This window comes from Pristiophorus japonicus, chromosome 13 (genome assembly GCF_044704955.1).
Source record: "Pristiophorus japonicus isolate sPriJap1 chromosome 13, sPriJap1.hap1, whole genome shotgun sequence".
NCBI lineage: Eukaryota > Metazoa > Chordata > Chondrichthyes > Pristiophoridae > Pristiophorus > Pristiophorus japonicus.
The window spans coordinates 154996530-155019374 of record NC_091989.1 but is presented as its reverse complement, the minus strand read 5'-3'; the positions used below and the strand labels follow the sequence as shown (position 1 = coordinate 155019374).

Below are 22845 nucleotides of genomic sequence, written 5' to 3'. Positions count from 1 at the left end.
GGAAGTGACGTGCTGTTATGGTTAGTTTACAGAGTGACAATTTCACAAAAAGATCCCCAGCGGTGTAGATTGGGAGATTCGCGACCCGGGATCCGCGGAGAGTGCAGTGCGGGGACTATGGGGCAGATCGAGTGGGCCATGTGGGCCAACGAACAGGCGCTGGCAGCTGGACTCAGTGAGTAACACAGCGACAGCCCAAACTTTCGGATATATCCACCCCCCCCCCCCCAAAAAAAAAACAGGAAAAGCAGCTTTTTTCGGCAACGATGAAACGTGCTGTTTAAGCTGCACTGTCGGGATGAACTTTCTGTCTTGTTTACTGTGAGTGGATGAGTGAACTTGTTTGAAGTGCAGGAACTGGCAGTGTTCAAAGTTCTCACCAGCTGGACTGGAAGAGAAGGGGTAGTGCTCGCATTATTTTCAAACAAACCTGGGTTTCATCTTTTTATCTTGAAAAGCTGAATTTGTCTAATATTTTCCCCCCCACAAAGCTACAAAGTCCTCCGTACAGAAATTCCATGTTGTGCCTTTAACTATACTGAAAACCGCATGATTTGCTGTCCGCCTGGGGCGGTTTTAGAGCCGGGGTGATGATTCCGCCGTTGTGCCCTATTTGTATCCCTAATTTCATCACTTGTATTTCCTCTTAGTTTTGCTGATCGGAGGCGTGGTAGGAGTGGCCGGGCAGTTTAAAGACTGGCAGTTCGCTGCTTACGGCATGTATCCTTTCGGTTGTGGATCGCCCCCAAGCAATTACACCTGCTTTCAACAACTTCAGTCGCGCTGAGCTTTGAGAAATGTATTATAAAGTAGAATGCACATTTTAAAAAAAATAACTCTTGCTCAATATCGGTACCCCACCTCGAGGGATGGGAGGAGGCTCGTATGGAGCATAGACCAGTTGGGCCGAATGGCCTGTTTCTGTGCTGTAGACTCCATATAACCTCTTTGCCCAAAATGTTGGTCATCCCTTCGAATCTATCATTTTTTATCGAAACGTCTTGGGATGGTTTTCCAAATTAAAGGCAGTTGTACTAAAATCTGTTGATTGACTAAAAAGTAGTTGGACGTGTCATTGTTAGCAAATATATTTAAAGCTATTAAAATGCGCTGTGTCAGATTAGTGCAGAAATTGAACCTCATTTAGAATGGAAGAAATTCATCAAAAATGCCAGCTTCGTTTGCTGAAGTCGGGGGGTGCTTTCAGAAATTGGTGCCAGCATTTTGGTTTCTGGGTGGATGGGGAGGGAACAGGCAATTTGAACTGCCTCTGGCTGGTGGAAACGGGATAGCAATGGAGTTAAAATGGAGGTGGTGGACTTACTGCCTCATTCTCATTCTGCCATCATTTTTCCATTTTTCCTGATGTTTTAAGCCGAGCGGCTGGGTTGCTGGCCTGAATCAGCCAGGAGCCCCATTAATATGCATAAATCAGGATCCTGTGACGTACATGAGACCCCCGTTGCCATTTTGACAGCCTACAACAACAACTTGCATTATATAGCATCTTTAATGGAGTAAAATATCCTAAGCCGCTTCATGGGAGTGTTATCAAACGAAAGTTTCACACCGCATAGATAGTGGGACAGGTGGGCAAAAACTTGTTCAAATAAATAGATTTTAAGGTGCGTCTTAGAGGACGAGAGAGAGAGAGAGAGAGGCGGAGTGGGTTAGGGCAAGAGTTCCAGTGCTAAGGCACGGCCGCCAATGGTGGGGCAACGGAAATCGGGAATGTGCAAGAGGCCAGAATTGGAAGAGCGCAGTGATCTCAGAGGGTTGTAGGGCCCAAGGAGGTTACAGAGCTACTGGGCAGAGCATATGTTGTGAATGCCACTGAGTTGTATTGGGATACCCAGTGTGCAGCTTGAAATATGTGTTAGTGAGGATCGGCCACAAATTAGACCGTGCCTCTGGCCGGCATTATCACTGTCACCCCCCCCCCCCCCCCACCCCCATTCCCTGATTGGCACTGCCAGGCACACCCAGTTGACAGTCTTGTATTACTGCAGCTATTTTTGATAATCCAACTTGTTTGTAAAGTGGAATTTTTGATTTGCAAACTAAAACTTCCCAGTGAGGTTTTCTGACTGCAGTATCATCACTTTAATAATTGAAGTAGTTCTGTGACACTGTTCTGCTGTAGCAACTTTGTGATCTCACTGTTAAATTTTACAGTCAAAATAACTGGATTTTGTTCATTCAGTCTTGGATTGTAAGTGACGGACGGGAGTGAGTGCTCGCAGCCTAAAAATAAAAATCAATAAAAATCACAGTAATTCCTAGTTGGGCACTGGATAGTACAGTTTAATTCATCCATTTTCCTTTTAACTTGGTTTGAATACAGCGCAGACTGATAAAAGTCTCTCAGCTGTCTGCAAAGGTCCTTAATAAAATTAGTTTGGATAGCGTTAAACTATTTCCTAGAGAAAGAAAGAAAGACTTGCATTTATATAGTGCCTTTCACGACTACTGGATGTCTCAAAGCACTTTACGGCCAATTAAGTACTTTTGGAGTGTAGTCACTGTTCTAATGTAGTAGTCCACAGCACAAACCAGAAGTAACAAACCAAAAATTGTTGGATTCACTCAAATTGAGCACCTGTTATATGTGATGTGGGGACTAGAAATGCCACACTGTTACAGTAGGAAGCGTTTTCCTGGGGATGGAGTTGAGGTGCATTGTTGGGCCAAATCTGAGTGAGCTTTACTCCACTTCTAGGACTTGGGATTTCTGATCAAGGAGTGGTTGATGCTGACATTCAGTGGCAAATGTTTCCCTACACTGACACTTGTCGCTTTGAACATCTTGAAAATGTAGCTCTATTGAAAACCAGTTTCAACATACTTTATTGTACATAACTCTTTAGAAAAATAATCTTTTATTCATGCTTTCATTTTAATCCTTTGTATTTGGTGGTAAGTTTACCAGCACCCCTGTAGAAAGAAAGATCTACAGGACATCCCAAAGTTTCATTAGAACTAATAAATGACTTTTGTAATGCAGTTGTTCTTAAGTAGGTATAGAGGAATTTTGGATGGGATTCCTAATCACATAAAAAGTACCTTCTAGAAATTAATTGTGGCAAATTTGTTCAGTTCTCTGCAAGCAGCCATTTCTGTTTGTTTTAAGAGGGAAGTACATTTGTGTGTTGCAATAAAAATAATTTTCAAAACTTCCCACGTCAGATTGAAACAAAAGTGCTGAAAACCAGTGGAATATTTCTGATCAGGAACAGGGAAAAAAACCCAGATTGAATCTTCTTTGCAAGCAACTCTGACTTGCAAGTAATGTTACAGAGGCATATTTTACTGTTGTCAGGCAGAGAATCAAATCCAATTTGCTGCAATGAATTTACTAGAAGATGCTTTTAATGCATTTATATAGCGCCTTTAATATAGGAACATGAGTAGGCCATTTAGCTCCTGGAGCCTGTTCCGCTACTCAATTAGATCATGGCTGAACTCAAATCCATTTACCTGCCATTACTCCATATATCTTCATATCCTTACCTAAAATTAAAAGCTATCGATCTCAGGCTTGAAAGTTTCAGTTAACCCAGCATTGAGTCTTTTGGTATAGAGAAGTGCTTTCTGATTTCTCTTCTAAATGGTCAGGCTCTAATTTTAAGATTATGCCCCCCTGTTCTGGATTCCCCAACTAAAGGAAATAGTTTCTCCTATACCCAATTAATCTTTTTATCATTTTAATCCCCTCGATTAGATCACCCTTCAATCTTCTATACTCAATGGAATACAAGCCAAGTTTATGCAAACTGTCCTCATAGTTCAATCCTTTAAGTCCCAGTATCAATCTGGTGAATATTCCATCTACCCCATCCATAGCCAATATATTCTTTCTGAAGTGCGCAGAACTGAACGCAGTTCTCCAGATGGAGTCTGATCAAGGCTCTATACAGCTGTACCATATCTTCCTCCCTGTTGTATTCCATCCCCCTTGCGATAAAGACCAACATACCATTAGTCTTTTTTAATTGCTTTTAGTGATTTATATACATGGATACTCAATCTCTTTGCTCCTCCACAGTTCTTAGTTTCTCAGCATTTAGAAGATGCTCCAATTTGACTGAGTTGGATCCAAAGTGAATGACCTCGTACTTCCCCACATTGAATTCTATTTGCCACAGTGTAGCCCACTCACTTAATTTGTTTATGACCCGTTGTAACTTCCTGCTCCCATCTGCACTGTTTACTGTATCTCCAAATGCCCAATCTGAAAACTTGGATATACAACTCTCTCTCCCTTCCTCCAAGTCATTGATAAATATGGTGAAAAGCAGAGACCCCCATTACAGCTGCCTGGGGAACATGACTTATCACATTCCTACTCTCTGTTTCCTATCTCCGCACCAATTTCCAATTCATGTACAGCCATGCTTACAACCTCAAGATGACTTGAATTGCCTCACGGCCAATGAGGTACTTTTGAAGTGTAGTCACTATTGGAAAGTTGGGAAATCCAGCAGCCAATTTTCACGTAAAGTCCCACAAACAGCAATGAGATAAATGACCAGATAATCATTATTGGTGGTGTTGGTTGAGAGAATTTCTAGTCAGGATAATTGGGGGTAAACCCCTCCTGCTCTTCTTTGAAAAGGTAGGGCTTTTGTTTAATATCTCATCCTTCTAATTCCTTCCTTGCTATTTACACCTTTATTTGTTCTTTAAAGTTTATTAATTTGATTTCTAATTGTTCAGTCCGTTCATCTTCCTTCCTTGTGTCCATTATCAAAATCTTTAGAAAGTATTCTTATTGTATACAATCACCAGGTATTTATTAATTTATTTAACAGTGCAGCACTCAGTACTGCACTAAACCATCTGCCTAGGCTTTGTGCTCAAGTCTTCGGAATAAGTCTTGAATATGCAACCTTCTGACTCAGAGGCTCATGGCTGGCACCAGGATGGCAATCCATTTAGATGTAGGCTCATTTAGATGTAAAGTGAATATGTTAGTTATAGTTAAGTCTTGACTGTAATTTGTCAATTATATCAGTAGCTCCTTATCCAATTCGTGCACTATTATATATGCTATAGAATCTGCACCTAATGGCTGAATTGTACCTGTTTTGTTATAAAAGTCTTCATAAGCTTGGTGAGGCAGATGCTTAATTTTTCATTGGATCTGCTTTCACTGAAATGTGGAGGGAGTGGAGACGAGAGTTCAGTGTGGCTTATGATGAAAATATCGAAAGAATGCATTTTAGGCAGCTTCAAGTTCCCGGTCACCAGCTTAATTCCAATAATTAACTCGCTAGGTTATCTGGATCTGTGTTGGGATGGAAACATTTTTCTTCCTTCTACCAGTGAGTCACTGATAAGTAAAATTACTGTAGATTTTAGGAGGAACTTGGTGACTGGTATTAGTAATGAGTTTCTGGCAGCTATTAGACTGTAGTGGCAAGCAAGTCATCTTTCGAGTTTGATGTGTTCTGAAGGTCATGAAACCAGGCCGTGAAATTGAAGAAAGAAGTACTGTCTCTATAAAAGGATTGCACTTGCTGAATCATTGTGCTTTTGATTTTTTTCTTTAACTTGAGCTACTCAGTGCTGCAGGAGTTTTCGTAATGTTATTGGAATACCCCCGAGGGACAAGGAGAAAGGGAACAACCATGGAGAGACCGTAAGTAAATTATAAATAGAGAAGCGAGAGTGATAAAGAAGTTAAACATACTTAAAAAGTGACAAACTATATATGAGTAAATTATCTATTTGAATCAAAACTGTTCTGTTGGTGCAACGAATGATCAAGCTGCAGAAGGAAGGGGAATAGAAATAATGAACAGAAAGAAGAAAAAAGTTTGTTGTTTTAAAAATAAGCCAATTGCAATATTGTTTTATTTGATGATAATTCCATTCATCCTTATTTGTGTCTAGGGGTCAGCGCTTTCTGGCAGCTGTTGTGAAATTGTTTGGCCCTTTGACCCGGAATTACTATGTCCGTGCTTTTCTACATGTATGGTAAGTTAAATTGTGTGTGAGTGCCTGAGAAACTTTAAACCTGCACTTCCTCTTAAAATTTAGCATAATCCTGTTTGAGATCCACGCATTTCTATGGGAATACGTGTCGGCACCTGAGCGACAGGTGCACATCATGTCTTTTATTTTTGTCAAAATAAGTATTACCTGTTTAATTTTCGCTGTCTTTTAAATTCTCTTTGTCTGGGTGAAAGTGATGCTTAACTTCCTTATGATAATCACAGAAATGGAAATTTAAGGTAAAAAATGAATATTGACAGTGTCAATGTGTACACCCATCATTCCTGATTTTGCACATTCCCATTCACTTCATTATTTGGTGTCATCATCTTTCAAGAAATGTGACACTTGAGTGGCCACAACAAAACAACGGAACTGTTGGAGAACAATAAATTAATATGTGCATAATACTGAATGGGGACTAATTTGATCATAATGAAGGGATAATCCATTCATTTATATGTGAATGGCATTGTCATGGAATTGGAATATTCAATAATTTTGACCAGAGAAAATGCTGGAATTACACAGCAGGTCTGCCAGCATCTGGAAAGGGCAAATGTGGAAGACCTCTATCTGGTCATCTCTCAGTCTTTTTTCTAGAGAAAAGAGCCTTGGCCTGTTCAGTATTTCCTGGTAGTTGTATCTTCTCAGTTCTGGTATAATTCTTGTAAATCTTTTTTGTACTTTCTCCAGTGCTTCTATACCCTTTCTGCAATATGGAAACCAGAAATGTACACAGGTACTCCCAAGTGTGGTCCAACCAAGGTTCTATATAAGTTTAACATAACTTCTCTGTTAGATACTATAAAAGATCATCTCAATGAGGTAGTGCAAATACACTCCCACTCTGCCCTCTGCCATTGGCCTCTTATACCATTCCAACTAAACTCACAGAGTGTTCTGCAGCCCTCAGGTCTTAACATTGGCTTTAGTAGTGTCAGATCTTAGCTATTTTCCCATACAGAAGGGGATATTGGGTAGACTTGCTAGTTACACCTTTATTTGTTCTTTAAAGTTTATTAATTTGATTTCTAATTGTTCAGTCCATTCATCTTCCTTACCTGTGTCCATTATCAAAATCTTTAGAAAGTATTCTTATTGTATACAATCTCCAGGGATTTATTAATTCACAAGTCTGGATTATGTTGCAGCAGCTCAGTGGCAGGCTAACTGATTCTTCTGTTTGTTTAATTCACTCCAGCCTCGCAGTGCCTGGAGGATTTATATTACCCACAGTTCTGGGCACCGTCAACCTTGGCATTGCCAGTCTCATCTACCTACTTGTAAGTCTGTTTCCATATTCTTATAGAATTATAATATTCTTAAATATAAATGTTCTCATCGCCATAACCATTTCAGTGGAGGTTATTTTGTGTGACTGTTAGTGCAATTATCCATTCAGTGTAGTAATTTTCAAAATAAACAATATTTTTCTTCACAAAGTGAACAAAATTGTGTGGCTGCTCAATGTGAATCTGCTTATTGTGACCAACTTGAGACCAGTTTATACAGTTGGATTGTCAAATAAATACAAAGATAATTCTCAACAAGCAACTGTAGCCAGTCACAATCAGATATATATTTTTGAGTGTGTTACCTGCATATAGAAACATAAAAAGATATGGCAGTGGTAGATTCTCAGTATGAAATCTATAAAATAACTAATGCTACTCAATCCTACACCAGATCTTTCTGAACATTCCATTTGGAGACTACTGCTGACTCTCTGGGTTTGACTAGTTAGTAGATAGACACAGAAACATCGTGATTCGATCCTCCAGTTTGTGCTGAGGTAGCTGATTTCATCTGGGAAGGCAGTAGGTGTGCTGCAATTTTCCTCCGCACTTTTGAGTTAGTGAGGGAACATTAGCCATGGTTATTGTTTGTGATTACTATCTAGAAATCCTTTACTGGAACAGGATCAGATAGCTATGATGTTGTCCGATACTCACTGTTAAGGATCATGTGTGAATATTGGTCACTTGGACAAGATACCAGAGGGCATCAGTGTCTATGGAGTGAACATCTGAAGGGGAAAGGTGAGGGGAAAAAATTGGCAAGTAAAACATTCAGCATGAGAGATTGCTTGGTAGTTTTATCTCACTAATAAAAGTAGCCGTGGTTGGCTGAGATGTCTTAAGTTATGCCCAGAGTTCATATCTTGGTACAACTAAAGTGGCAGTGACCATTGTTCCACTCAGGGCTGCAAAAGGGGACAGATCTTGACTTTGCATTCTAATTCTCATGTCCCCCAGTCTGTGCTGAGATGAGTAGAATAGATTAGTAGTTTGAGAGAGGATCTCATATCTACAGAAAATGTTTGCCTTCTTTAACTGGAAGAAAATTCCAAATTGTTTCATAAGATTCTATTACCGTCTTCATCGGTATAAGTGGAGAAGTGTGTTCATTTAGATTGGGACAGAAGCAAAACACTCAGATGGGAGAAATCTATCTACACGCAACAGTTTTAGGGCCCAAGTTTCCACATGATTTGCGCCTGATTTTTAGGAGCAACTGGTGGAGAACGGACTATCTTAGAATTCGCAATTCTCCACATTTTTTTTTCTGCAGTTCTAGTCAGATAGAACAGTTCTACTTTGGAACAGAATTTTTTCTTCAAAAGGGGGCGTGTCCGGCCACTGACGCCTGATTTGAAAGTTTCCACAGTGAAAACGTACTCCAAACTAAAGTAGAATGGAGCAAGTGAAGATTTTTGTAGAACTGAAAAAACCTGTTCTACACATTAAAAAATCAGGCGCAGGTTACAAATTAGGCGTCCAGAACGAGGTGGGGGGGGGGGGGAGGGAACTCATTAAATTCTACAATAAATCCTTATTTATACTTATACAAATATTATACAAATAAATCCAACCTGAATAAACATTTATAAGCAAGGAAAAGATTAAATAAACCATCTTCCTACCTGTGTGAAAGTGCTTCAGCCAGGCAGAATGGTGCAGCAAGCCTCACAAAACGAGGGAGCCGACCGAACGCGGGGCGGGGGCGGGTAGGAGCCGACCGAACGAACGTGGACGGGAAGAGGGAGGGAAGGAAGGGAGCCGACAAACGCGGGGGGGGATAGGAGCCAACCGAACGAACGCGGGCGGGAAGAGGGAGGGAAGGGAGCCGAGGAACGTTGGGGGGGGGGGGGGGGGGGGGAAGGGAGACGACGAACGGGGGGGGGGAAGGGAGACGACGAACGGGGGGGGGGGGGGAAGGGAGACGACGAACGGGGGGGGGGGGGGAAGGGAGACGACGAACGGGGGGGGGGGGGGAAGGGAGCCGACGAACGCGGGGGGGGGCGGGAGGGAAGGGAGCCGACGAACGGGGGGGGGGGAGGGAGCCGACGAACGTTGGGGGGGGGAAGGGAGCCGACGAACGGGGGGGGGGGGGGTGGGAGCCGACGAACGGGGGGGGGGAGGGAAGGGAGCCGACGAACGCGGGGGGGGGCGGGAGGGAAGGGAGCCGACGAACGGGGGGGGGGGAGGGAGCCGACGAACGTTGGGGGGGGGAAGGGAGCCGACGAACGGGGGGGGGGGGGGTGGGAGCCGACGAACGGGGGGGGGGAGGGAAGGGAGCCGACTAACGCGGGGGGGGGGCGGGAGGGAAGGGAGCCGACGAACGTGGGGTGGGGGGGGGGGGCGGGAGCCGACCGAACGCGGGAGGGGGGGGGGGGAGGGGGGGAGGGAATGGAGCCGTTCCAGACGGCTGGCAGGAAAGAGAGAAGGCTGCAGAAAGCCTCAGAAATTGAGGAGCCATTTCCCGACGGCAAAAGGGGGAGGTCGTCGGGAAACGGCTGCCTCAACTTTGAGGCTTCCTGCACCCTTCTCACTGCTACAAGAAGCCTCTGTGCTGATGGCAATGTACTTTTATTAAAAAATGTTTAAAAAACTAAACAGCTACAAAGAACTATAAAAATGGCCGAGTGCCAATATTTTTTTCACACTGAGCATGCGCGAACGCTCCAACGCGCACGTGCAGCGTTGCCGACAGGAAAAAAACTAATTTAAATAGTACCCGCCTCCTCCCACTTACAAAATCGGCGCGAGTGTAGGCTCCGCCCCCCTGGGCGCCGCGCCGCGCCAAGCAGACAAGGAGCTGCAAAGCGCTCCAGAATCGCTCGTTTTTTTTCCGGCGCCATTTTAGGCGCGAAAAACGGGTGCCCAGCTCGGAGGGGTGCCCGTTTTTTATCATGTGGAAACTTGGGCCCTTAGTTTAGGCTTGTCCCTAAAGGTTTTCAGATGAAAAGCAAATTGTCTCTCATTGTTTGTATTTTAGCAATAAGTATTTTCATAGTATAATTTAGTTAAAACACTTTTTAAAAAAAAATGCATAATTCAGCTCCCTTCCTTTTGATAATTCTCATGTTTAACAGTTTATTGGGCAGGCTAGGTTCCCTTCAAACTGCAGATGTAACCAAAATTGCCTCAGCATCCAAACTTGATCCTAAGGCATTAAACCATGGAAGTTTATAGCATAGAAGGAGACCATTTGCCCACTATGTTTGTGTCAGCTCTATGTTAGAGCAATCCAAAAGTGACCCCACTGTCTGTCCACAGCCCTGTATTTTCTTCTGCTTCAAATAGTTATACAATTTTCCCTTATAGAATGTAATCATCTCTATCTCACTACGTCCTGTGGCAAAGTATTCAGTATTCCATATATATATATATATGTGTGTGTGTGTGTGTGTGTGTGTGTGTGTGTGTATATTACATAATGTATGTATAAAGTATTAGGAATTCAATAAACAAATAAAAAGGAATATGTCACCTTGGTGTAGCAGTGAGGTTGAGGTCGAGTCAAATTGTTGGCTTCAGTCAAAGTCAGAGTAGAGGGAGTTTTGCGCCACAGCTCACTGTGCTATACATAGATCCTTTACTTCTCTTCCCCGAACAAAATAAAAACTATTGCGAGAAAAATAAAATGTGGGAATGGTTCTTGCCAACAAAACCCAAGAGAATGTATTATTTAATTGCTAAGTAGAGGCCACTGTAAGTGAGTGGGAGTTATAGCATGTTGGGTTGGAGCTCTGTGGTTTTATTGTGGTGGCATGGAAAATAATTTCTGCATCTTCAGCTTTTCACCATCTGCAGCTTTTGTTTAAAAATATGCACACAGGAACAGGAGTAGGCCACTTAGCCTTCAGCTTTTTCCGCTATTTAATGAGATCGTGGCTGATCTGTTACCTAACTCATTTTTCTCATATCCCTTAATACCTTTGGATAACATTCTATCAATCTCCGATTTAAAATTAACAATTCAGCTTGCATGAACTGCCGTTTGTGGAAGAGTGTGCCACTACCACCCTTTGTGTGTAGAAATGTTTCTTAACTTCACTCCTGAAAGGCCTGGCTCTAATTTTTAGACTATGCCCCTTAATCTTAGACTCCCCAAACCAGCGGAAATAGTATCACTCTATCTACCCTCTCTGTTCCCCTTAATATCTTGAAAACTTCGATCAAATCACCCCTTAACCTTCTAAATTCCAGGAAGTACAACCCTAGTTTGTATAGCTGTAGCATAACCTCTACCCCCTTATATTGGGAGTGCAACGAAGGTTCACCAGACTGATTCCTGGGCTGGGGGGATTGTCCTATGAGGAAAGACTGGATCAACTGGGCCTTTATTCACTGGAGTTTAGAAGGATGAGAGGGGATCTCATAGAAACGTATAAGATTCTGACGGGACTGGACAGGTTAGATGCGGGAAGAATGTTCCCGATGTTGGGGGAAGTCCAGAACCAGGATAAGGGGTAGGCCATTTAGGACTGAGATGAGGAAAAACTTCTTCACTCAGAGTTGTTAACCTGTGGAATTCCCTGCTGCAGAGAGTTGTTGATGCCAGTTCATTGGATATATTCAAGAGGGAGTTAGATATGGCCCTTACGGCTAAGGGGATCAAGGGGTATGGAGAGAAAGCAGGAAAGGGGTACTGAAGTGAAAGATCAGCCATGATCTTATTGAATGGTAGTGCAGGCTCGAAGGGCCAAATGGCCTACTCCTGCACCTATTTTCTATGTTATGAAACATACAAAATTCTTACAGGGCTTGACAGGGTAGATGCCGGGAGGATGTTTTCTCTGACTTGGCAGTTTAGAACTAGGGGTCACAGTCTCAGAATAAAGGGTCAGCCATTTAGTATTGAGATGAGGAGAAATTTCTTCACCCAGGGTTGTGAAACTTTAGAATTCTCTACCCCAGAGGGCTGTGGATGCTCAGTCGTTGAGTATATTCAAGACAGAAATCGATAGATTTTTGAATATTAAGGGAATCAAGGGATATGGGGATAGTGCAGGAGGTTGGAGTTGAGGTGGAAGATCATCCATGATTTCATTGAATGGTGGAGCAGGCTTGAGGGGCCGATGTTGTTATGTTCTTATATTCTAGTCCTCTAGGTATAAAGGCCTGGATTCCATTAGCCAACTTGATTATTTTATGTACCTGTCCATGACATTTTAATGATTTATATACCTGAACCCAAAGTCTCTTTGGACCTCCACACTTTCTAGCTTTTCTTCATTTAGAGAGTACTCTGTTCTATCCTTTTTATGTCCAAAGTGGATGACCTCACAATTGCCTACATTGAAATCCATTTGCCACAGTTTTGCCCATTCGCTTAATCTATTAATATCTCTTTAACTTTATGCTTCCATCTACACTGCTATACAATGCTGCCTATCTTTGTAAGTTTGCCAATGATACAAAGATAGGCAGCATTGTATAGCAGTGTAGATGGAAGCATAAAGTTAAAGAGATATTAATAGATTAAGCGAATGGGCAAAACTGTGGCAAATGGATTTGTGGCTCCCTATCCCATCATCTAGTCGTTAATAAATACAGTGAATAGTTGAGGCCCCAACACAGATCCTTGCGGGACACCACTAGTCACATCCTGCCAATTCCTACGCTCTGCCTCCTGCTGCTCAGCTAATTTCCTAACCAGATCAATAATTTGCCTTCAATTCCATGAGCTTCAACTTTAGCTAGCAGTCTCTTATGAGGGACTTTATCAAATGCCTTCTAGAAGTTCATATAATTAACATTCATAGACATTCCTCTGTCCACTACTTTAGTCATCTCTTCAAAAGATTCAAACAGGTTTGTCAGGCATGACCTACCCTTTACAAATCCATGGTGGCTCTCTTTGATAAGAACACAAGAAATAGGAGCAGGAATAGGCCATTTGGCCCTTTAAGCCTGTTCTGTCATTCAATAAGATCATGGCTGATCTGATCTTGGCCTCAACTCCACTTCCCTGCCCGCTCCCCATAACTTAAACGATAAGGGGTTATGGGGAGTGGGAGGGGAAGTGGAGCTGAGTCCATGATCAGATCAGCCATGATCTTACTGAATGGTGGAACAGGCTTGAGGGACCGTATGGCCTACTCCTGCTCCTATTTCTTATGTTCTTATAACCCTTGACTCCCTTATCATTCAAAAATCTGTCTATCTCCACTTTAAGTATATTCAATGACCTCCACAGCTCACTGGCGAAGAGAATTCCAAAGATTCACGACCCTCCTGAGAGAAGAAATACCTCCTCACTTCCGTTTTAAACAGGCGAACTCTTATTTTGAAATTATGCCCCCGAATTCTAGATTCCCCCACGAATGGAAATATCCTCTGTACATCCACCCTGTCAAGCCCCCTGAGAATCTTTTATATTTCAATAAGATCCCATCTTATTCTTCTAAACTCAATGAGTATAGGCCTAACCTGCTCAACCTTTCTTCATAAGACAATCCCTTCATCTCAGGAATCAACCTCGCGAACCTTCTCTGAACTGCCTTCAATGCAAGTATATCCCTCCTTAAATAAGGAGACCAAAACTGTACACGGTACTCCAGATGTGGTCTTACCAATGTGATACAGTTGTAGCAGGATTTCCCTACTTTTATACTCCATCCCCCTTGCAATAAAGGCCAACAATCCATTTGCCTTCCTGATTACTTTCTGTATCTGCATGTTCTGTATCTCAGCATTTTGTAATCTCTCTCCATTTAAATAATAATTTGCTTTTTTATATTTCCTATCAAAGTGGATATCCTCACATTTTCCCACATTATACTCCATCTGTCAGATTTTTGCCCACTCACCGAGCCTATCTAGATCCCTTTGCAGATTCTTTGAATCCTCTACACAATTTGCTTTCCCACCTATCTTTGTATCATCAGCAAATTTGGCTACATTACACTCTGTCCCTTCACCCAAGTCATAAATAGAGAATGTAAATAATTGAGGCCCAGCTGTTTTCTGTTAACTAGGCAATCCTCTATCCATGCTAATATATTACCCCAACCCTGTGAGCTCTTATCTTGTGCAGTAACCTTTTATGTGGCACCTTATCGAATGCCTTCTGGAAATCCAACGTCATGACATCTACTCGTTCCCCTTTATCCACCCTGCTCATTATATCCTCAAAGAACTCCAGCAAGTTTGTCAAACATGATTTCCCTTTCATACAGTCAAGCAGAGTTAGCATGATTTTATTATGATTTTCTAAATGTCCTGCTACTGCTTCCTTAATAATGGATTCCAGCATTTTCCCAATGACAGATGTTAAGCTAACTGATCTATAGGTGCCTGCTTTCTGTCTCCCTCCTTTCTTTAATAGAGGCGTTACGTTTGCGGTTTTCCAGTAACCGGGACCTCTCCAAAATCCAGGGAATTTTGGTAAATTACAACCAATGCATCCACTATCTCTGCAGCCACTTTTAAGATTCTAGGATGCAGGCCATCAGGTCCAGGGGACTTGTCCACCTTTAGTTCCATTAGTTTTCTCAATACTTTTTCTCTAGTGATAGTGATTGTTTTAAGCCCTCACCTCCCAATAGCCCCTTGATTATTATTATTGGGATGATTTTAGTGTCTTCTATTGTGAAGACCGTTACAAAATATTTGTTCAAAGTCTCTGCCATTTCCCTGTTTCCCATTATTAATTCCCCAGTCTCATCCTCTAAGGGACCAATGTTTACTTTAGCTACTCTCTTCCTTTTTATATACCTGTAGAAACTCTTACTGTCTGTTTTTATATTTCTTGCAAGTTTACTCTCAGAAACTATCTTCTCTCTCTCATTTTTTTTAGTGCTCCTTTGCTGGTTTCTAAAAAATTCCCAATCCTCTGACCTGCCTATTCTTCGCAACATTGTATGCCTTTGTTTTCAATTTCATAACTGAAAATTTTCGAGGTATCCAGTCATTCTATCCTTAATTATAGACTCTAGTAATTTCCTGACAACAGATATTAGGCTAACTAGTCTATAATTCCCTGGTTTCCCTCTCTGACCTTTTTTTAAAATAGCGGAATGACATGAGCAATTTTTCAATCTAATGGAATGGTTCCCGAATTGAGAGAACTTTGGAAGATTATAGTTAGGGCATCTGCAATATTCTCACCTGCTTCCTTTAAAACCCACACAGATTGTATAGAAAAAAAGCAAGACTAATCCAGAGCGTTTTATTCTTATGACAGTGTTGCAATAAGAGTTAACATAAGAACATAAGAATTAGGAACAGGAGTAGGCCATCTAGCCCCTCGAGCCTGCTCCGCCATTCAACAAGATCATGGCTGATCTGGCCGTGGACTCAGCTCCGCTTACCTGCCCGCTCCCCATAACCCTTAATTCCCTTATTGGTTAAAAATCTATCTATCTGTGACTTGAATACATTCAATGAGCTAGCCTCCACTGCTTCCTTGGGCAGAGAATTCCACAGATTCACAACCCTCTGGGAGAAGAAATTCCTTCTCAACTTGGTTTTAAATTGGCTCCCCCGTATTTTGAGGCTGTGCCCCCTCGTTCTAGTCTCCCCGACCAGTGGAAACAACCTCTCTGCCTTTATCTTGTCTATCCCTTTCATTATTTTAAATGTTTTTATAAGACCACCCCTCATCCTTCTGAACTCCAACGAGTAAAGACCCAGTCTACTCAATCTATCATCATAAGGTAACCCTCTCATCTCCGGAATCAACCTAGTGAATCGTCTCTAAGTAAGGTGACCAAAACTGCACGCAGTACTCCGGGTGCGGCCTCACCAATACCCTATACAGTTGCAGAAAGACCTCCCTGCTTTTGTACTGCATCCCTCTCGCAATGAAGGCCAACATTCCATTCGCCTTCCTGATTACCTGCTGCACCTGCAAACTAACTTTTTGGGATTCATGCACAAGGACCCCAGGTCCCTCTGCACCGCAGCACGTTGTAATTTCTCCCCATTCAAATAATATTCCCTTTTACTGTTTTATTTTTCCCAAGGTGGATGACCTTACACTTTCCGACATTGTATTCCATCTGCCAAACCTTAGCCCATTCGCTTAACCTATCTAAATCTCTTTGCAGCCTCTCTGTGTCCTCTACACAACCCACTTTCCCACTAACCTTTGTCATCTGCAAATTTTGTTACACTACACTCTGTCCCCTCTTCCAGGTCATCTATGTATATTGTAAACGGTTGTGGTCCCAGCACCGATCCCTGTGGCACACCACTAACCACCGATTTCCAACCCGCAAAGGACCCATTTATCCCGACTCTCTGCTTTCTGTTAGCCAGCCAATTCTCTATCCATGCTGATACATTTCCACTGACTCAGCGTACCTTTATCTTCTGCAGTAACCTTTTGTGTGGCACCTTATCGAATGCCTTTTGAAAATCTAAATACACCACATCCATCAGTACACCTCTATCCACCATGCTCGTTATATCCTCAAAGAATTCCAGTAAATGAGTTAAACATGATTTTCCCTTCATGAATCCATGCTGCGTCTGCTTGATTGCACTTTTCCTATCTAGATGTCCTGCTATTTCTTCCTTAATGATAGTTTCAAGCATTTTCCCCACTACAGATGTTAAACTAACCATCCTATAGTTACCTGCCTTTTGTCTGCCCCCTTTTTTAAACCGAGGCGTTACATTAGCTGCTTTCCAATCCGCTGGTACCTCCCCAGAGTCCAGAGAATTTTGGTAGATTATAACGAATGCATCTGCTATAACTTCCGCCATCTCTTTTAATACCTTGGGATGCATTTCATCAGGACCAGGGGACTTTTCTACCTTGAGTCCCATTAGTCTGTCCAGCACTACCCCCCTAGTGATAGTGATTGTCTCAAGGTCCTCCCTTCCCACATTCCTGTGACCAGCAATTTCTGGCATGATTTCTATGTCTTCCACTGTGAAGATGGAAGCAAAATAATTGTTTAAGGACTCAGCCATTTCCACATTTCTCATTATTAAATCCCCCTTCTCATCTTCTAAGGGACCAACATTTACTTTAGTCACTCTTTTCCGTTTTATATATCTGTAAAAGCTTTTACTATCTGTTTTTATGTTTTGCGCAAGTTTACCTTCGTAATCCATCTTTCCTTTCTTTATTGCTTTCTTAGTCATTCTTTGCTGTCGTTTAAAATTTTCCCAATCTTCTATTTTCCCATTAACCTTGGCCACCCCTTGTACGCATTGGTTTTTAATTTGATACTCTCCTTTATTTCCTTGCTTATCCACGGCTGGTTATCCCTTCTCTTACCGCCCTTCTTTTTCACTGGAATATATTTTTGCTGACCACTATGAAAGAGCTCCTTAAAAGTCCTCCACTGTTCCTCAATTCTGCCACCGTTTAGTCTGTGTTTCCTGTCTATTTTAGCCAACTCTGCCCTCATCCCACTGTAGTCCCCTTTGTTTAAGCATAGTACGCTCATTTGAGACACTACTTCCTCACCCTCAATCTGTATTACAAATTCAACCATACTGTCATCACTCATTCCGAGAGGATCTTTTACTAGGAGATCGTTTATTATTCCTGTCTCATTACACAGGACCAGATCTAAGATCGCTTGCTCCCTTGTAGGTTCTGTAACATACTGTTCCAGGAAACAATCCCGTATGCATTCTATGAATTCCTCCTCCAGGCTACCCCGTGTGATTTGATTTGACCAATCAATATGTAGGTTAAAATCCCCCATGATTACTGCCGTTCCTTTTTCACATGCCTCCATTATTCCCTTGATTATTGCCTGCCCCACCATGAAGTTATTATTTGGTGGCCTATAAATTACGCCCACCAGTGACTTTTTCCCCTTACTATCTCTAATCTCCACCCACAATGATTCAACATTTTGTTCATTAGAGCCAATATCGTCTCTCACAACTGCCCTGATATCATCCTTTACTAACAGAGCTACCCCACCTCCTTTCCCTTTTTGTCTATCTTTCCGAATCGTCAGATACCCCTGTATGTTTAATTCCCAGTCTTGGCCACCCTGCAACCACGTTTCTGTAATGGCCACCAAATCATAACCGTTTGTAATGATTTGTGCCGTCGACTCATTTACTTTATTTCGAATGCTGCGTGCGTTTAGGTAGAGTGTTTTAATACTAGTTTTTAAACCATGATTTTTAGTTTTGACCCCTCCTGCAGCCCCTTTTCATTCAGTGGCCCTTTTTGCTTTTTGCCTTGGGTTTCTCTGCCTTCCACTTTTACTCATCTCCTTTCTGTCTTTTGCTTTTGTCTCCTTTTTGTTTCTCTCTGTCTCCCTGCATTGGTTCCCATCCCCCTGCCGTATTAGTTTAACTCCTCCTCAACAGCACTAGCAAACACTCCCCCTAGGACATTGGTTCCGGTCCTGCCTAGGTGCAGACCGTCCGGTTTGTACTGGTCCCACCTCCCCCAGAACCAGTTCCAATGCCCCAGGAATTTGAATCCCTCCCTGCTGCACCACTGCTCAAGCCACGTATTCATCTGAGCTATCCTGCGATTCCTACTCTGACTAGCACGTGGCACTGGTAGCAATCCTGAGATTACTACTTTTGAGATCCTACGTTTTAATTTAGCTCCTAGCTCCTTAAATTCGTCTCATAGGACCTCATTCCTTTTTTTTACCTATATCATTGGTACCAATGTGCACCACGACAACTAGCTGTTCACTCTCCCTTTTCAGAATGTCCTGCACCCGCTCCGAGACATCCTTGACCCTTGCACCAGGGAGGCAACATACCATCCTGGAGTCTCGGTTGCGGCCGCAGAAACGCCTATCTATTCCCCTTACAATCGAATCCCCTATCACTATCGCTCTCCCACTCTTTTTTTTCCCTCCCCTCCTGTGCAGCAGAGCCAGCCACGGTGCCATGAAATTGGCTGCTGCTGCCCTCCCCTGATGAGTCATCTCCCTCAACAGTACTCAAAACGGTGTATCTGTTTTGTAGGGGGATGACCGCAGGGGACCCCTGCACTACCTTCCTTGCACTGCTCTTCCTGCTGGTCTTCCATTCCTTAGCTGGCTGTGGACCTTTCACCTGCAGTAAGACCAACTCACTAAACGTGCTATTCACGTCATTCTCCGCATCGTGGATGCTCCAGAGTGAATCCACCCTCAGCTCCAATTCCGCAACGCGGTCTGTCAGGAGCTGGAGGTGGATACACTTCCTGCACACGTAGTCGTCAGCGACACCGGAAGTGTCCCTGAGTTCCCACATGGTACAGGAGGAGCATAACACGTGACCGAGCTCTCCTGCCATGACTTAACCCTTAGATACACTTAAATTGGCAACAACAATGCTAAAGTTTACTCACTGATATCGAAGAGAAAAAAGAAAAACTACTCGGCAATCACCAGCCAATCACTTACCCCCTTGGCTGTGACGTCACCTTTCTGTTTCTTTCTACTTTTTTGCCTTCTCCCAGTAGCTGCACCGGCACGCCTTTCCACGCACCTTCTCGACGCTGCTCCCGACTCAGCAACGTACCTCCTCACGCATTAACAGAGATTAATTTCTGCATGCGGACTGATTACAGACATCAAGATTATTTTCATTATGTCTTTATTACATTTTTGTATAGGGTGTAACTCTAGGGCAAAGCTATCTTTGTTAGTTCTATAATGCCATTGTATTGCACATTTCCAGTAATCTTACAAAAACTGCATGGGACTCCAAGCTGTACATTTAAATAAATACCTTGTACATTTGATAAAGGACAGCAAGCAGTCAGTCCACTGAGAGATCAGGCAATGTACAGTTTGTCAGATTCCTTCTTGTATTACAAGCCAGGGCTTGGAGACAGTCTTGTACAGATTGTGAATTAGATGACAAACTATTGAGCATTTTAGTCTTATTTTTCCACAAAGTACCTGTTAGTAGTTGTACGTTAATTTTAACCTTCTCAGTGACTGGAAGATCACACTCAGCATGACCTATCCACATAACTGCTTACTTTGTACTGCATTCTTAAGTGGACCTTGACTGGGTCTATGTTCAAATTGCATTTTCTTTTGAAGTTACATTTGTACTCCATTTTTAGCAACTGACGGGCACTGCCTGCTGATAAATTGTCTTGCGTGGACCTAAACCAGATTGCAACCTCTGGGGGTTGTTTTCCACTTCGCCGCCTGGGTGGTGATCGGGTGGAGTGGGTCGTCTGCCTGCTGCAGAACCCGCCCGGATTTCGTTCCAGCGACAGATACGGTTTAGAGCAACTCTGAGCTGAAACATGTGCCACATAAGATGACAATGGTGACATGCTTTTCAAAAAAAATGAAATGGCTTGTCTTTCTCAATCTAGGCTGCTATGCGAAAAGAGGAATGGAAACCCATACAGGCGCAGGAGGCTCAAAAACGACAGGCTGGAAAGAGTATTCACCAGCCACCCACGAACCCCCCACCACGGCTACCCGCTGAACATCGAAGGAAAGCAGTGGATGATGCGCTATCTGGGGCTGTCCATGCCAATGCCACACCAGTCACTCTTAATGCAGACTGATGTCATCAGAGGAATCACCACTGTAATTACTTACCTATCCCATTATTTTACTGAACATTTTAATGTAGCGCATTGTATGTTGTAGGACCAATGCAAGATCAAATTATGGTTTCTTTAAAGAAAATGTGAACAGATTTTTTTCTGGTATGGATTTTTATCACTCTCAATGTGATTTGTTACAGCAAGATATGATCTGCCACCTTGTTTACTTATCGATGTTACTGTTTGTATAATATTGTTATCTAAAGTGTCAGCTGTGGCTCGGTGGGTAGCACACTCGCCTCTGAGTCAGAAGGTTGTGGATCCCTAATACAGTGTAAATACTTGCCAGGTTTGTAATTCATTGCATCATCACATTGAAACCTGCACAAAGCTGTGATTGGTGAAGCATGATGCTTTGACTACATTACAACAGCTGATGCAATGCCCCAGAAGCTGATACACTCATAGAAACCGGCTAATTAATACCTGGCTAATTCATTGGCTGTAAAACGCTTTGAGATGTCCGGTGGTTGTGAAAGGCGCTATATAAATGCAAGTCTTTCTTTCTAATTATTTAGTTGTTGCGTCTATTCCTATACATCTTTATTACCTTGTGCTAGAAATACTCACCAGTGCTCAGGTACACAGCAAAACCATTTCCGAGTTTCTGACCCCTCTGTTCACCGATGTGAGGGAGTGTTGAAGAATGGAACACCTGTTGGGCACCAGTTGGCGACAAACCCTTCTAAGATGTAACATGGCCAAATGCACAAATAAACTTGGCACCAATGATCTTTAACTCTTAACTTCAAAGGATCCTCAATTAGTGTGCAATTGAATCTTCCATTTTCCACAGTAGCTCTCTTTGTAGCCTTCAGTGCTGTCCTTATAGTTGCACCAGACGCTGGTATGAATGAAGTACATTTGCACTTTCACAGCTATTTTCACTTCTCTTGACCACGTGCACAGAAAATTACTGTTATGGTCCCACCAATCAGTAACTAAAGGTCATAGATTTAAAATCATTGGCAAAATATCTAGAAGGGAGATGAGAATTTTTTTCATTCTGAGAGTTGTCAGGATCTGGAAGGCCCTACCTGAAAAGGTGGTGGAAGCGGACTCCATAAATAATCTAAAAGGGAGTTGGACAGGTTGTTGAGGCTGAGGAACTTGCAGGGTTACGGGCAAAAAGCGGGAATGTGTGACTAAACACGGCTGCTCTTTCAAAGGGCCAGGTCCGACACGACGGGCTGGTTGGCCTCTTTCTCTGCTGTGTTTCTTTGATTCTATGTGTTTTTTTCATTCATTGGAAAACAATTGTTACAATCTGTGGAAAACTGATTTTGAAACTAATTTGCGTCTTGTAGTAACTGTATTGTTGAATGTAGCAATTGTGTTGTTTCTCTAGAGCAATATTCACAAGAAAAATAATGACATCCAACAGATCAGCTTGTTAAGAATCTGTTCTTTCCAAACACTCTCCAGTTCTGACGAAGGGGTGTCGACCCGAAACGTTAACTCTGCTTCCTCTCCACAGATGCTGCCTGACCCGCTGAGATTTCCAGCATTTTTTGTATTAGATCAGATCCTGACTGGAATATTTTGGTTTGCAATATTAGAATGGAAAATAAATGACACTGGTCTTGATGAGCCATGATACTGTACTATCTGAAGTTTGTAACAATAACCACCTGGATTTAAATAACATGTTTAATACAGAAAAAAAATTGCAAAACACTTCAAAGGCTTGAGAAATAAAAGATGTAAGCCAGACTGACGGAAAGAGCGACTAAATGCTTGGCTGAAGAGATGGGTTTTGAGAATGTTTTTAGAGGTGGAAGGAAAGGTTTAGGAAGGGGCTTCAGGGAGTAGAATTGAGGTGGTTGAAGACTCTGACACTAGTGGGGTGAAAGAAAGGGGGTTGCATAGAAGGCCTAAGTCAGAGGAACGGAGTCTTTGGGGGAAAAGTGCTGGAAGAGATTACAAACATAAAGTGGGACAAGGCCATGAAGGAATTTAAGGCTAGGACAAAGATTTTAAATGTAATGCTTTGGGGGACTGGGGAGCCAATGTAGATCAGCAAGGACTGGGAGATAGGTGAGTAAAATGTGGTGT

The 22845-nt window shown here is 42.5% G+C and overlaps 1 protein-coding gene across 1 annotated transcript; it reads left to right on the top strand.

Annotated features, from left to right (window-relative positions):
• The first annotated feature begins 34 nt into the window (after positions 1–34).
• cyba (cytochrome b-245, alpha polypeptide) lies at positions 35–22385 on the top strand. The gene is made up of 6 exons (XM_070898172.1): positions 35–175; positions 651–720; positions 5567–5641; positions 5896–5979; positions 7202–7283; positions 20551–22385. Exons 1-6 carry the CDS (start codon positions 118–120, stop codon positions 20746–20748), a joined length of 567 nt encoding a protein of 188 aa, XP_070754273.1. The 5' UTR covers positions 35–117; the 3' UTR covers positions 20749–22385.
• The last annotated feature ends 460 nt before the right edge of the window (positions 22386–22845 follow it).